The 13006-nt window shown below is 61.0% G+C and overlaps 1 protein-coding gene across 1 annotated transcript in view; it reads right to left on the bottom strand.

Annotated features, from left to right (window-relative positions):
- Positions 1-13006, bottom strand: part of TLN1 (talin 1) — a 215220-nt gene that overhangs the window by 174494 nt on the left and 27720 nt on the right. The window contains 4 exon segments of the mRNA XM_089779522.1: positions 2461-2603; positions 2714-2866; positions 3826-3955; positions 4245-4342. Coding sequence (XP_089635648.1) covers positions 2461-2603; positions 2714-2866; positions 3826-3955; positions 4245-4342 — 524 coding nt within the window.

Here is a 13006-nt window from a genome sequence, read left to right as displayed (position 1 = left end):
GGATAGGGGCGGGGCCGGGCCATACCTGCACGTAGAGCAGGTTGAGCTGCACGGGGTCGCGGGGGTCCACGTTCTGGTCGGAGTAGGCGTGCGGGGCGGGATCAGGGAATGGGGGCGGGGGGGCGGGATCAGGGTGGGATCAGGGAATGGGGGGGCGGGGAGAGGGGGCGGGATTGGGGGTGGGGATAGGGGGCGGGGCCAGGCCGTACCTGCACGTAGAGCAGGTTGAGCTGCACGGGGTCGCGGGGGTCCACGTTCTGGTCGGAGTAGGCGGGCGGGGCGGGATCAGGGAATGGGGGCGGGGCGGGGCGGGATCAGGGAATGGGGGCGGGGAGGGGGTGGGATTGGGGAATGAGGGGGCGGGGAGAGGGGGCGGGATTGGGGGCGGGGTGAGGGGGTGGGGCCAGGCCGTACCTGCACGTAGAGCAGGTTGAGCTGCACGGGGTCGCGGGAGTCCACGTTCTGGTTGGAGTAGGCGGGCGGGGCGGGATCAGGGAATGGGGGCGGGGGGCGGGGGCGCGGGGGGCGGGACGGGGCGGGGAATGGGGGTGGGGATAGGGGGCGGGGCCGGGCCATACCTGCACGTAGAGCAGGTTGAGCTGCACGGGGTCGCGGGAGTCCACGTTCTGGTTGGAGTGGGCGGGGCGGGATCAGGGAATGGGGGCGGGGACGGGGATAGGGGGCGGGGCGGGGCGGGATCAGGGAATGGGGGTGGGGATCGGGGGCGGGGGCGGGGATAGGGGGCAGGGATAGGGGGCGGGGCCGGGCCATACCTGCACGTAGAGCAGGTTGAGCTGCACGGGGTCGCGGGAGTCCACGTTCTGGTTGGAGTGGGCAGGGCGGGATCAGGGAATGGGGGCGGGGATAGGGGGCGGGGGCGGGGACGGGGATAGGGGGCGGGGATAGGGGGCGGGGCCGGGCCATACCTGCACGTAGAGCAGGTTGAGCTGCACGGGGTCGCGGGAGTCCACGTTCTGGTTGGAGTGGGCGGGGCGGGATCAGGGAATGGGGGCGGGGACGGGGATAGGGGGCGGGGCGGGATCAGGGAATGGGGGTGGGGATAGGGGGCGGGGACGGGGATAGGGGGCGGGGGCGGGGATAGGGGGCGGGGATAGGGGGCGGGGCTGGGCCATACCTGCACGTAGAGCAGGTTGAGCTGCACAGGGTCACGGGAGTCCACGTTCTGGTTGGAGTAGGCGGGCGGGGCGGGATCAGGGAATGGGGGCGGGGGGCGGGACGGGGCGGGGAATGGGGGTGGGGATAGGGGGCGGGGCCGGGCCATACCTGCACGTAGAGCAGGTTGAGCTGCACGGGGTCGCGGGAGTCCACGTTCTGGTTGGAGTGGGCGGGGCGGGATCAGGGAATGGGGGCGGGGACGGGGATAGGGGGCGGGGCGGGATCAGGGAATGGGGGTGGGGATAGGGGGCGGGGACAGGGATAGGGGGCGGGGTTGGGCCATACCTGCACGTAGAGCAGGTTGAGCTGCACAGGGTCACGGGAGTCCACGTTCTGGTTGGAGTAGGCGGGCGGGGCGGGATCAGGGAATGGGGGCGGGGACGGGGATAGGGGGCGGGGACGGGGATAGGGGGCGGGGCTGGGCCATACCTGCACGTAGAGCAGGTTGAGCTGAACAGGGTCACGGGAGTCCACGTTCTGGTTGGAGTAGGCGGGCGGGGCGGGATCAGGGAATGGGGGCGGGGATAGGGGGCAGGGATAGGGGGCGGGGCGGGGAATGGGGGTGGGGATAGGGGGCGGGGCCGGGCCATACCTTTACGTAGAGCAGGTTGAGCTGCACGGGGTCGCGGGAGTCCACGTTCTGGTTGGAGTGGGCGGGGCGGGATCAGGGAATGGGGGCGGGGACGGGGATAGGGGGCGGGGCGGGATCAGGGAATGGGGGTGGGGATAGGGGGCGGGGACGGGGATAGGGGACGGGGATAGGGGGCGGGGATAGGGGGCGGGGCTGGGCCATACCTGCACGTAGAGCAGGTTGAGCTGAACAGGGTCACGGGAGTCCACGTTCTGGTTGGAGTAGGCGGGCGGGGCGGGATCAGGGAATGGGGGCGGGGATAGGGGGCAGGGATAGGGGGCGGGGCGGAGAATGGGGGCGGGGAGAGGGGGCGGGGCTGGGCCATACCTGCACGTAGAGCAGGTTGAGCTGAACAGGGTCACGGGAGTCCACGTTCTGGTTGGAGTAGGCGGGCGGGGCGGGATCAGGGAATGGGGGCGGGGATAGGGGGCAGGGATAGGGGGCGGGGCGGGGAATGGGGGTGGGGATAGGGGGCGGGGCCGGGCCGTACCTGCACGTAGAGCAGGTTGAGCTGCACGGGGTCGCGGGAGTCCACGTTCTGGTCGGAGTAGGCAGGCAGGGCGGGATCAGGGAATCGGGGCGGGGATAGGGGGCAGGGATAGGGGGCGGGGCGGGGAATGGGGGCGGGGATAGGGGGCGGGGCCGGGCCGTACCTGCACGTAGAGCAGGTTGAGCTGCACGGGGTCGCGGGAGTCCACGTTCTGGTCGGAGTAGAAGAACTTGCGGCGCAGCAGCAGCGTCTCGCTGTCGTCGACGCCCTGCTCCCGCAGGGTTCTCCCGTGGTCCAGCCAGTTCACTGCGGAGCACAGAGCGTGAGCGGGGCCGAACGGCAGCCCCCGGCGCGGGGCCAGGAGGGACAGACAGACCCGCCGTCCGGACAGACGCGAGCCCAGTGCAGGGACGTACGTTCATCGTCCGTGTGCAGCTTCTGCTTGAGCCGCTCCATCTTCTTCTCATCCCGCAGCAAGGTCTTGTCCTTCTTGAGCGTCCCCGTCACCTCCTCCTTCTTCTCCTCCAGCAGCTCCCGCACCAGCGAGTACTCGTCGTGGTTGGTGATGCCTGCAAGGCAGACGGAGCAGCACCCCTCAGCGGCTGCCTGGGGAGCCCCCGGGCCGGCGCCACGGCCCTGTGGCACAGCCTACAGGGCACAGACGGCCCCGCGCCGGGCCAGCGCCCCATGCCCATGCCCCCCGGCCAGGCACAGCCCCTCCACCGTGGCAGCACCCCCTCCCCAACCACAGCCAGCCCCATGCCTGGCCAGCACCCCACGGCCATGCCCCCATGGCCAGGCACAGCCCTCCCCCCCCATGGCGGCACTCCCTCCCCTCCCACAGCCAGCCCCGTGCCTGGCCAGCGCCCCATGCCCATGCCCCCACAGCCAGGCACAGCCCCTCCACCGTGGCAGCACCCCCTCCCCTACCACAGCCAGCCCCATGCCTGGCCAGCGCCCCATGCCCATGCCCCCACAGCCAGGCACAGCCCCTCCACCGTGGCAGCACCCCCTCCCCTCCCACAGCCAGCCCCATGCCTGGCCAGCACCCCATGCCCATGCCCTCACGGCCAGGCACAGCCCCTCCACCTTGGCAGCACCCCCTCCCCTACCACAGCCAGCCCCATGCCTGGCCAGCACCCCACGGCCATGCCCCCACAGCCAGCCCCGTGCCTGGCCAGCGTCCCATGCCCCCATGGCCAGGCACAGCCCTCCCCCCCATGGCGGCACTCCCTCCCCTCCCACAGCCAGACCCGTGCCTGGCCAGCGCCCCATGCCCATGCCCCCACAGCCAGGCACAGCCCCTCCACCGTGGCAGCACCCCCTCCCCTCCCACAGCCAGCCCCGTGCCTGGCCAGTGCCCCATGCCCATGCCCCCAGGGCCAGGTACAGCCCCTCCACCGTGGCAGCACCCCCTCCCCTCCCACAGCCAGCCCCGTGCCTGGCCAGCGCCCAATGCCCATGCCCCCACGGCCAGGCACAGCCCCCGCCCCCCGCGTGGCCGCGCCCAGGCCAGGCTCTCCCTCACCGATCCGGGCACAGATGGTCATGAGCATTTCTGTGACAGTCTTGGAGTCGTCCACCATGACGGTTTTAACCGTCCCGTCCAGCATGCGAATCTTCAGCGGTCGCTGCTTCTTCTTGTACTCCATGGTGTCCTGCAGCAGGCGCTGGCGGTTAGGGCTGGGAGCCGGCGGCTTTTAGCCCAGGCTGGAGAGGGTCCTGCACTGAGCTCCAGAGGGCCCGGGTTTGGTTCTGCCTGCCGGCGCTGCACTGGCGACCGGGGGCTCCTCCGGGCACAGGGGACCAGCACGCCCTCCCGGTGCGCTGCACTGCCCCAGGGCATCGGGGTGCACCCAGCGCTGTGGGGCAGGCAGGGGACGCCGGGCGCTGCGGAGCACGGGGGCTGGGGCAGCGGGGCTCAAGGCCGGGGGCCTGGGCACTCACCCCATTGCGGAGCATGTAGTAGTCCAGAGCCTTCCCGGCTTCCAGCCAGATTCCTTTCTTCGGGTCTTCGTCCGAAAGGAACAGCCCAAAGTCACTGGCTGAAAAACAGAGCAGGCGCTGCAAGCAGGGGCCCACGGGCCAGAGGGCCCCCAACTCCCCGGCCCCTTCCTATCGGGCCACATTTAGGCTGCTAGGAAAGAGACTGAAATCCAGGACCTCTATGGTGGGATTCTCAGAAATGCTTCCAGTTCCACGCTCAGGGCCAGGAAGGCAGGCAGAGCTTCAGAGTCTCAATGCGTGGATGAGACGATGGTGGAGGGAAGAGGGTTTGGATTTATTAGGGACTGGGGACACTTTTGGGGGAGGGGGAGCCTACACAGGAAGGCTGGGCTCCACTAAGCCAGGGTGGAACCAGACTCCTAGCACTGAACGTTGAAAAGGCCGCAGAGCAGTTTTTAAAGCAAGTCGATGGGTGCGGTGGAGACGTGGCTCAGTCAGACATGGGTCTATTCACAGAGATGCTCTGTGTTCTAGTGAGGAGGAGGAGATGGAAGTGTGAGTCAGATCAGATGAGACAGACTCAAAAATAATATTAAAATTGTGACGGTGCGTCGGGGTCCCCCAACTCCTGCACCCCGGAATGGCACAAACAGACTGCACCAGCCGGTGGAATAGAGGGAGTTTATTGCTTCTCCAGGATACAGCCCAGCACAGATGTAACTGGTTACAGGGCAGGCCTAGGATGCCTCAGCCCCCTTGAGATGGGGGAGCCTGGGCCCCTAAATCCCAGCCCTTTCCCTAGGCTGCTTCCTCCAGGGTACCAGACACCAACTAAAACTCTCTTCCAGCCCTGCCCCCAGCCAGGTGCTGGTCTCCCCCCCTCCCTCGGTCTCTCCCTGTGGGGCTGAGCCTGGGTGTCTGGGTTAATCCACATTTGGGAGAGTCAGTGAGAATCCCCCATCACAGCGCAGGGGGACCCGGGTCACAGAGCAGACAGCCCCCCCACTGCGCCCCAGCTGCCCCCCTTCCTAGAGCAAAGTGAACAGGGTCACTCCGCTTGTGACCAAAGGAAGCTCGGGTCCCCTGCCCGGGAAAGCCACTGCGGTGACATTGGCGCTCCCCTTGGCTCGGGCTGGCTGCGGCGCTGCCCTGCAGGAGCTGGCTCCCCCCTGTCCCGTTGCTGCACAGCTCTGGGGGGGCCGGCACGGGCCCGTCTTCGGTGGCTGTCCCAGCCCTTCCACTGCCCTTGATCTCTGGCCGGGGCCATGAGCCCAGCGAGCTTTTCCCGGAAAGCCAGGATGTCTTCACCCCCCGACGCTCCATCCAGGGAGGTCTTCCCCCCCATAACTCTCTCAGCAAGCCCAGGGGGTCCTTCCCTCTTCCGCACCCTGGCTCGGTCTGGGAGAGCCTGGCAGACACTCGAGGGGCCTCCCCCTGTGCAGACAGCAGGTGGGGCAGATACTCGTCCCAGTCCTGCGGGTGCCAGAGCATAAAGGCCTCCAGCATCTGCTTCAGGGTCCCCTGAAACCTCCCAAATAGCCTGCTGGGCTGGGCGCCATACGCTGGGGTCCACATGAGCCGGGCCCCGAGCTTCTCCCACTAGCACCAGAGCGGGGCCGACATGGAGTGGGACCCCTGGTCCGTGAGGACTCCTGGGGGAACCCCACCTCGCTGAAAAGGGCCAGCAGCGCGTCTGCCACCGTGTCTGCCTGGATAGAGGGCAGAGCCACGGCCCCGGGACAGTGGGTAGCGAAATCCATGGCTACCAGGGTGTATTTGTTCCCCGTCCAGGTCGACCGGCCGACAGGCCCCACTATCTCTAATGCTGCTTCCGGAACCACTCCTCCAATCAGCCTTCCTTTCTCCCACCTTGGGCCTTTCCCCCCATCTGGCAGGAGTCGCAGGACCACTGCACGGCCGCAAATATCCCCGGTCAGTAGAAGTGTTGGAGCAGCCTCAGCCACATGCGCCGGATCCTCCGGGGGCCCGCAAAGGGGACGTCGTGGGCCAAATACAGCAGTTTGCTGCGATACTTTTGGGGGACGACCAGCTGCCGCTGGACCCCCCATGCCCTCGCCTTCCTGGGGGGAAGCCATTCCCGGAACAGGAGTCCACGCTCCCGCAGGAATCTCTCCTGGCCACCTCTCCCCCGGGGCTGAGCTGCACGGAGGCCAGCCTGGTCCCTCAGCCTCTGCAAGGAGGGGTCTGCCTGCACCTCAGCCTGGAATTCAGCTGCTGAGGCAGGGATCGGGACCTGTTCCCCACCTTTGCCTAGGTCCGGAGTCCCAGCCTGGCTGGACCCCGTGTCCACTGGGATGGGGCCCTGAGCCCCCTGCAGGGAGCCATCCCCTGGGTCAGGGTCACCAGCCCCTCGCTGACTCTGGCTACGGGCAGCGACCAGGGTCCTGGGGGGTCCGTCTGGCCACTCCTCTAGATCCTCCCCATCAGCACCTCCGTGGGCAAGTGCGGGTGGACCCCCACCTCCTTGGGGCTCTCGGCCCCCCCTTTCAGATGCACCCTGGCTACAGGCACTTTAAACGGGGTCCGTCTATGCCCCTCAGGGTCAGCTGAGTGTTAGGTACCATGTGGTCTGGGGCTACGACCTCGGGCCAGGCCAGCGTCACCTCCGCCCCCATGTCCCAGTATCCCGTCACCTCCCTGCCATCCACCTGCAGGGCCACGAGGCTCTCGCTCCGCAGGGGCCGTCCTGCCCCCACCCAGTACACGGAGAAATCCGCCTCCCGAGGGTCAGATCTCCCAGGGGAGGTGCACTGAGCATCCTTCCCCCCCATTCTGAGCTGAGGTTTGCCTGATGGCCCCAGCCTCTGGGGCAGCCTGCCCTTCCCCCAGCCCCAGCCAGTTAACCCTGGAATGTCCCAGGTCATGGGACCTGTTCTTGTGCCTGGTGCATTGAGCCCTCTTGTGGCCTCGTTGCCCACAGCGATGGCAAGTTAGGTTCTGTGGGCCCATTCGGGTCGGCTCTGCCCGGGCCCTGCCTGGTCCCTGGGGCTCGCCTCGGAGGTGTCTCTCTCCGTTGCTCAGCCGAGAACCGGTCTCTGCGCGATTCTTTCTCTCCGGGACTCCCGTTCACACCCGGACCGGCTCTCCGTGAACTCATCCACCAGCCTCCCGGCCTCCTGGGGGTTCTCTGGCCTCCGGTCCTTGAGCCACAGCCTCAGTCTGGGTGGGCACGCTTCATAGAACTGCTCCATCATGACCAGCTTGAGCTGCTCCTCTGCGGCCTGGGCTCCGACTCCAGACACCCACTTGCGGCAGTATTGTGCCAGGCGGGAGGCCAGATCCACATAGGTCTCCTGTGGCTTCTTCTGCACCCCCTGGAGCTTCTTCCTGTACATCTTGGAGGCCAGCAGGGCCTCCTTGACTCGGTTGTAATCCCCTGGCTGTAGGTCCTCCAGCTGACTGAGCACTCCAGCCGCCTCCTGGTTCAGAGCGGGGACGAGCTCCTGCAGCCAGTCAGCTGGGGGGACCCGTTGCAGTCCACAGGCCCTCTCAAAGGAGCTGAGGAACCCGTCTATGTCGCCCATGTCCTTCAAATGGGCCACCACGAGCCTCTCCAAGCCTCTGGCAGCCCTGGGACCTTGGGGCCCATCCGCACTCAGCGCCGCTTCTCCGCTCTGCCATGGCCAGCTCATGCTGCTGTTGCCTCTCTCAGTCCTGGCGGTCCCTCTCTCGATCTTGGCGCTCCTTCTCTTCGTCCTCTACTTCCAATTCCTTCTTCCGCAGCTGGATCCCCAGCCACCACAGCTCTGCTGGGCTGGACCTTTCCCTGGGCAGACTATGGGTTGCAGGGTTCCCCTGGGAAGCTGTCCCATCTCTCCGGCAGGCTCCAGTGCTCCGCCCCCCCCCCCCCCCCCCGAGCCTGTCACGCTCCCGGGGGGGGGGTCTGGCTGCTCCCCACTGGGACAGGATCCCAGCCCCGTGGCTGGTCATTCTCCTCCAGCCAGGCAATCAGCTGGGCCCTGGTTGCTTTCCGCACAGCAAGCCCCTCTCTCTGCATAGCCCCACCAGCTCTGCCTTCTGGCGTTGGGCGTAGGCTCTCTCTCTACTGGTCCCCTCGGTGCAGACTCACCAGTCTAGTGCTGCAGCGCCCCACGATTCCCCGGAACCGCTTCGCTCTGCCTCCAGCATGCCTGGCTCCAGGGCTCTTGCTTCTATTGCGCCTTGTCACTCGCTGCTGGAAGCTCCATCCACGGGGTGCAGTGCATCCCACTTCTGACACCAGTGTGATGGCACGTCGGGGTTCCCCCGACTCCTGCACCCCCGTAGTGGCACGAACAGACTCCCCCAGCCAGTAGAACAGAGGGAGTTTATTGCCTCTCCAGGATACAGCCCAGCACAGATGTAATCGGGTTACAGGGCAGGCCTAGGATGCCTCAGCCCCCTTGATAAGGGGGAGACTCCGCCCTCCTCCCTCTGTCTCTCCCTGGGAGGCGGGGCCTGGGTGTCTGGGTTAATCCACATTTGGGAGAGTCAGTGAGAATCCCCCATCACAGCGCAGGGGGACCCCGGGTCACAGAGCAGACAGCCCCCACTGCGCCACACAAATATTTTTTAAGTACATCATAAGCAGGAAGCCGGCTAAGCAACCAGTGGGGCCCTTGGACGATCGAGATGCTAAAGCACCACTCCAAGATGATAAAGGCATAGCATTCTTTGCTTCGGTCTTCACAGATGAGGATATTGGGGAGATTCTCAAACCTGAGCCATTCTTTTTAAGTACAAATCTGAGGAATTGTCCCAGACTGAGGTGTCAGAGGCGGTTTGGAATAAATTGATACACTTAACAGTATCAAGTCACCGGGATCAGATGGCATTCACCCAAGAATTCTGAAAGAACTCAAAGGTGAAATTGCAGAACTATTAACAGTGGTTTGTAACCGATCCTTTAAATCGGCTTCCATACCCAATGACTGGAAGACAGCTAATGTAATGCCAATATTCAAAAAGGCCTCTAGAGGTGATCCTGGCAATTACAGACCGGTAGGTCTCATCTCAGCACCAGGCAAATTACTTGAAACTATGGTAAAGAATAAAATTGTCAGACAAGTAAAAGAACATAATTTGTTGGGGGGAAGTCAATGTGGTTTCTGTAAAGGGAAATCCTGCCTTACTAATCTGAGGGGGTCAAAAATCATGTGGACAAGGGGGAGCCAATGGATATAGTGTACATAGATTTCCAGAAAGTATTTGACAAGTTCCCTCACCAAAGGCTCTTAAGTAAAGTAAGTTGTCATAGAATAGAAAGGAAGGTCCTTTAATGGACTGAGAACTGGTTAAATGACAGGAAACAAAGAGTAGGAATAAATGGTCAGTTTTCCGAGTAGAGAGAGGTAACTAGTGGGGTTCCCCAAGGGTCTGTCCTGGGACCCATCCTGTTCAATTTATTTATAAATGATCTGGAGACAGGCAAATAGGGAGGTGGCAACATTTGCAGATGATTCCAAACTGCTCAAGGTAGTTAAGACCAAAGCAGACTGTGAAGAACTTCAAAAAGATCTCCCCAAACTGAGTGACTAGCAACAAAATGGCAAATGAAATTGAATGTGGATAAATGTAAAGTGATGCACATTGGAAGCAATAACCCCAACTATATGTACAATATGATGGGAACTAATTTAGCTACAACCACTCAAAAGAGAGATCTTGGAGTCGTTGGGGAGAGTTCTCTGGAAACATCTACTCTGGGTCAAAAAAGCAAACAATGTTGGGAATCATTAAAAAGGGGAGAGAGAATAAGACAGAGAATATCTTATTTCCTCTATATAAAACCATGGTACGCCCACATCTTGAATTCTGCGTACAGATGTGGTCACCTCATCTCAAAAAAGATATCCTGGCATTGGAAAAGGTTCAGAAAAGGGCAACAAAAATGATGAGGGGTTTGGTACGGGTCCCATATGAGTAGAGATTCAAAAGACTTGGACTTTTCAGCTTGGAAAAGAGGAGACCAAGAGGGGATATTAGAGAGGTCTATAACCTCATGACTGGTGTGGAAAAAGTCAATAAGGAAAAGTTATTTACTTATTCGCACAATACAGGAACTAGGGATCACCAAATGAAATTAATAGGCAGCAGGTGTAAAACAAATAGGGTGCGTCTAGACTGGCCGCTTGAATTTGCGCAAGAACACTGACGTTCTAACGTAAGAATTCAGTGCTTCTTGCGCAAATACTTTGACGCTCCCGCTCAGAGATAAGCCCTCTTGCACAAGAATACTTGCACAAGAGGGCCAGTGTAGACAGGCACCTTCATTTTTTGCACAAGAAAGCCCGATGGCTAAAATGGCCATTTTAGCGCAAAATGCATCTGTGCCAATCTAGACGCTCTTTTGTGGAAATACTTTTAATGGAAAAACTTTTCCATTAAAAGTATTTCCGCAAAATCATGCCAGTCTAGACGCAGCCATACAGTTTTTCTTCACTCAGCACACAGTTTACTTGTGGAACTCCTTGCCAGAGGATGTGGTGAAGGCTAGAACTTTAACAGGGGGCCTGTCACTGGAGAGGAGAGAAGGGGGCCTGTAACCAGAGGGGAGAGAAAGCAGGCTCCCCAGGCTGAGGAAACTCATGGTTTCAGGGCTGCCAGGGAACACTTGAGCTAAGGACATTGGCTGGGGAAGCCAAAGAGCACAGAGAGACACCCGCGGCCAGCAAACGTAAGGACAAGAAAAAGGACTGGAAAACCTGATGTGGCCACATGGTATGGAACCTCTTCCCACTGCCCGGGTCTCGAGGTGTGTGAACAGCAGCTGCTAACATTCGGCTTCTTTAAATCAGCGGGTCAGGGTGGTTGCATCCAAGAGTTGGAGAAGTGCTGGCTAAGGAGCTCCCTGGACCATTAATGTTTATTTTTCAATAAGGCTTGGAATACAGAGGAAGTCTGGAGGAAAGCTAATGTTGCACCAATAGTGCAAATTGGTGCACAAGGGAAAACAGAATCCCAAGCACACGTGTGAAACAACGGGGACTAAATAGCCACAACTATTCTAGAGAGATCTTGGAGTCACTGTGGAGAGTTCTCTGGAAACACCCACTCAATGTGCAGCGGCAGCCAAAAGCAAACCGAACGGCGGGAATCATTAAGACGGGGCTAGAGCAGGGGTGGAGAAACTAAGGCCCGGGAGCTAGATGTGGGCCTTGGCTTTTCTGGATCTGGCTTCCAAGGCTCAGAGGTCCCCCACTATCTTTGAAAACTCATGGAAGTCAGGAGAACTCCTGGGATCACTGGGAAAAAGGCAAGTGCAGTGCCCATCTTTACAAAAGGGAAGGACAATCCAGGGAACTACAGACCAGTCAGCCTCACCTCAGCCCCCGGAAAAATCATGGAGGGATCCTCAAGGAATCCATTGTGAAGCTCTTGGAAGAGGGCAAAGGGATCAGGAATAGTCAGCATGGATTCACAAAGGGCAAGTCGTGCCTGACCAATCTGATTAGCTTCTATGATGAGGTAACTGGCTCGGTGGACATGGGGAAGTCAGTGGATGTGATAGACCTTGACTTTAGCAAGGCTTTTGATACGGTCTCCCACAATATTCTTGCCAGCAAGTTAAGGGAATGTGGATTGGATAAATGGACGGTAAGATGGATAGAAAGCTGGCTAGAAGGCCGGGCCCAGCGGGTAGTGATCAATGGCTCGATGTCAGGATGGCGGTTGGTTTCTAGCAGAGTGCCCCAAGGTTCGGTTCTAGGACCGGTTTTGTTCAATATCTTTATTAATGATCTGGATGAGGGGATGGATTGCACCCTCAGCAAGTTTGTGGATGACACTAAGCTAGGGGGAGAGGTAGATACGCTGGAGGGCAGGGAAGGGTCCAGAGTGACCTGGACAGATTAGAGGATTGGGCCACAAGAAATCTGATGAGGTTCAACAAGGACAAGTGCAGCGTTCTGCCCTTGGGACGGAAGAATCCCAAGTATTGTTACAGGCTGGGGACCAACCGGTTAAGCAGCAGTTCTGCAGAAAAGGACCTGGGGATTACAGTGGATGAGAAGCTGGATATGAGTCAACAGGGTGCCCTGGTAGCCAAGAAGGCTAATGGCATATTAGGGTGCATTAGGAGGAGCATTGCCAGCAGATCCAGAGAAGTGATCATTCCCCTTCATTTGGCCCTGGTGAGGCCACATCTGGAGGATTGTGTCCAGTTCTGAGCCCCCACTGCAGACAGGATGTGGACGCATTGGAGAGGGTCCAGCAGTGGGCAAATGAAATGATTCGGGGCTGGAGCACATGACCTTTGAGGAGCCGCTGAGGGATTTGGGTTGTTTAGTCTGCGGAAGAGTGAGGGGGGATTTGAGAGCAGCCTGCAACTTCCTGACGGGGGGTTCCAGAGAGGGTGGAGAGGTGGTTCTCTGACGGCCGAACAAGGAGCAATGGGGCAGGTCTAGGTTGGATATGAGGAAAAACAATTTCCCCAGGCGGGCGGGGAAGCGCTGGGAGGGCTCCCGAGGGAGGGGGATCTCCGTCCCTAGAGGGGTTTGAGTCCCCGCTGGACACAGCCCTGGCTGGGATGGTTGAGCTGGGTTGGTCCTGCCCTGGGAGGGGGCTGTCGCGATGGCTCCTGAGCTCTGTGATTCTCTGAATCTTCCCAGACACACGGTGGGAAAGTTGCCACTCACCAAGTACCATAGCGCGTGCCTGGTGAACCCCCTTCGCACCTGTAACTCCCACAGGGGCTGGGTTTCTGCGGGACACCCCAAGCAGTCTGGCAGCCGCCGAGCCCACGGAAAGGCCGGGACCTACAC

Source organism: Pelodiscus sinensis, chromosome 6, assembly GCF_052426305.1.
Source record: "Pelodiscus sinensis isolate ZL-2025 chromosome 6, ASM5242630v1, whole genome shotgun sequence".
Lineage (NCBI taxonomy): Eukaryota > Metazoa > Chordata > Testudines > Trionychidae > Pelodiscus > Pelodiscus sinensis.
This window is presented reverse-complemented; position numbering and strand designations above follow the sequence as displayed.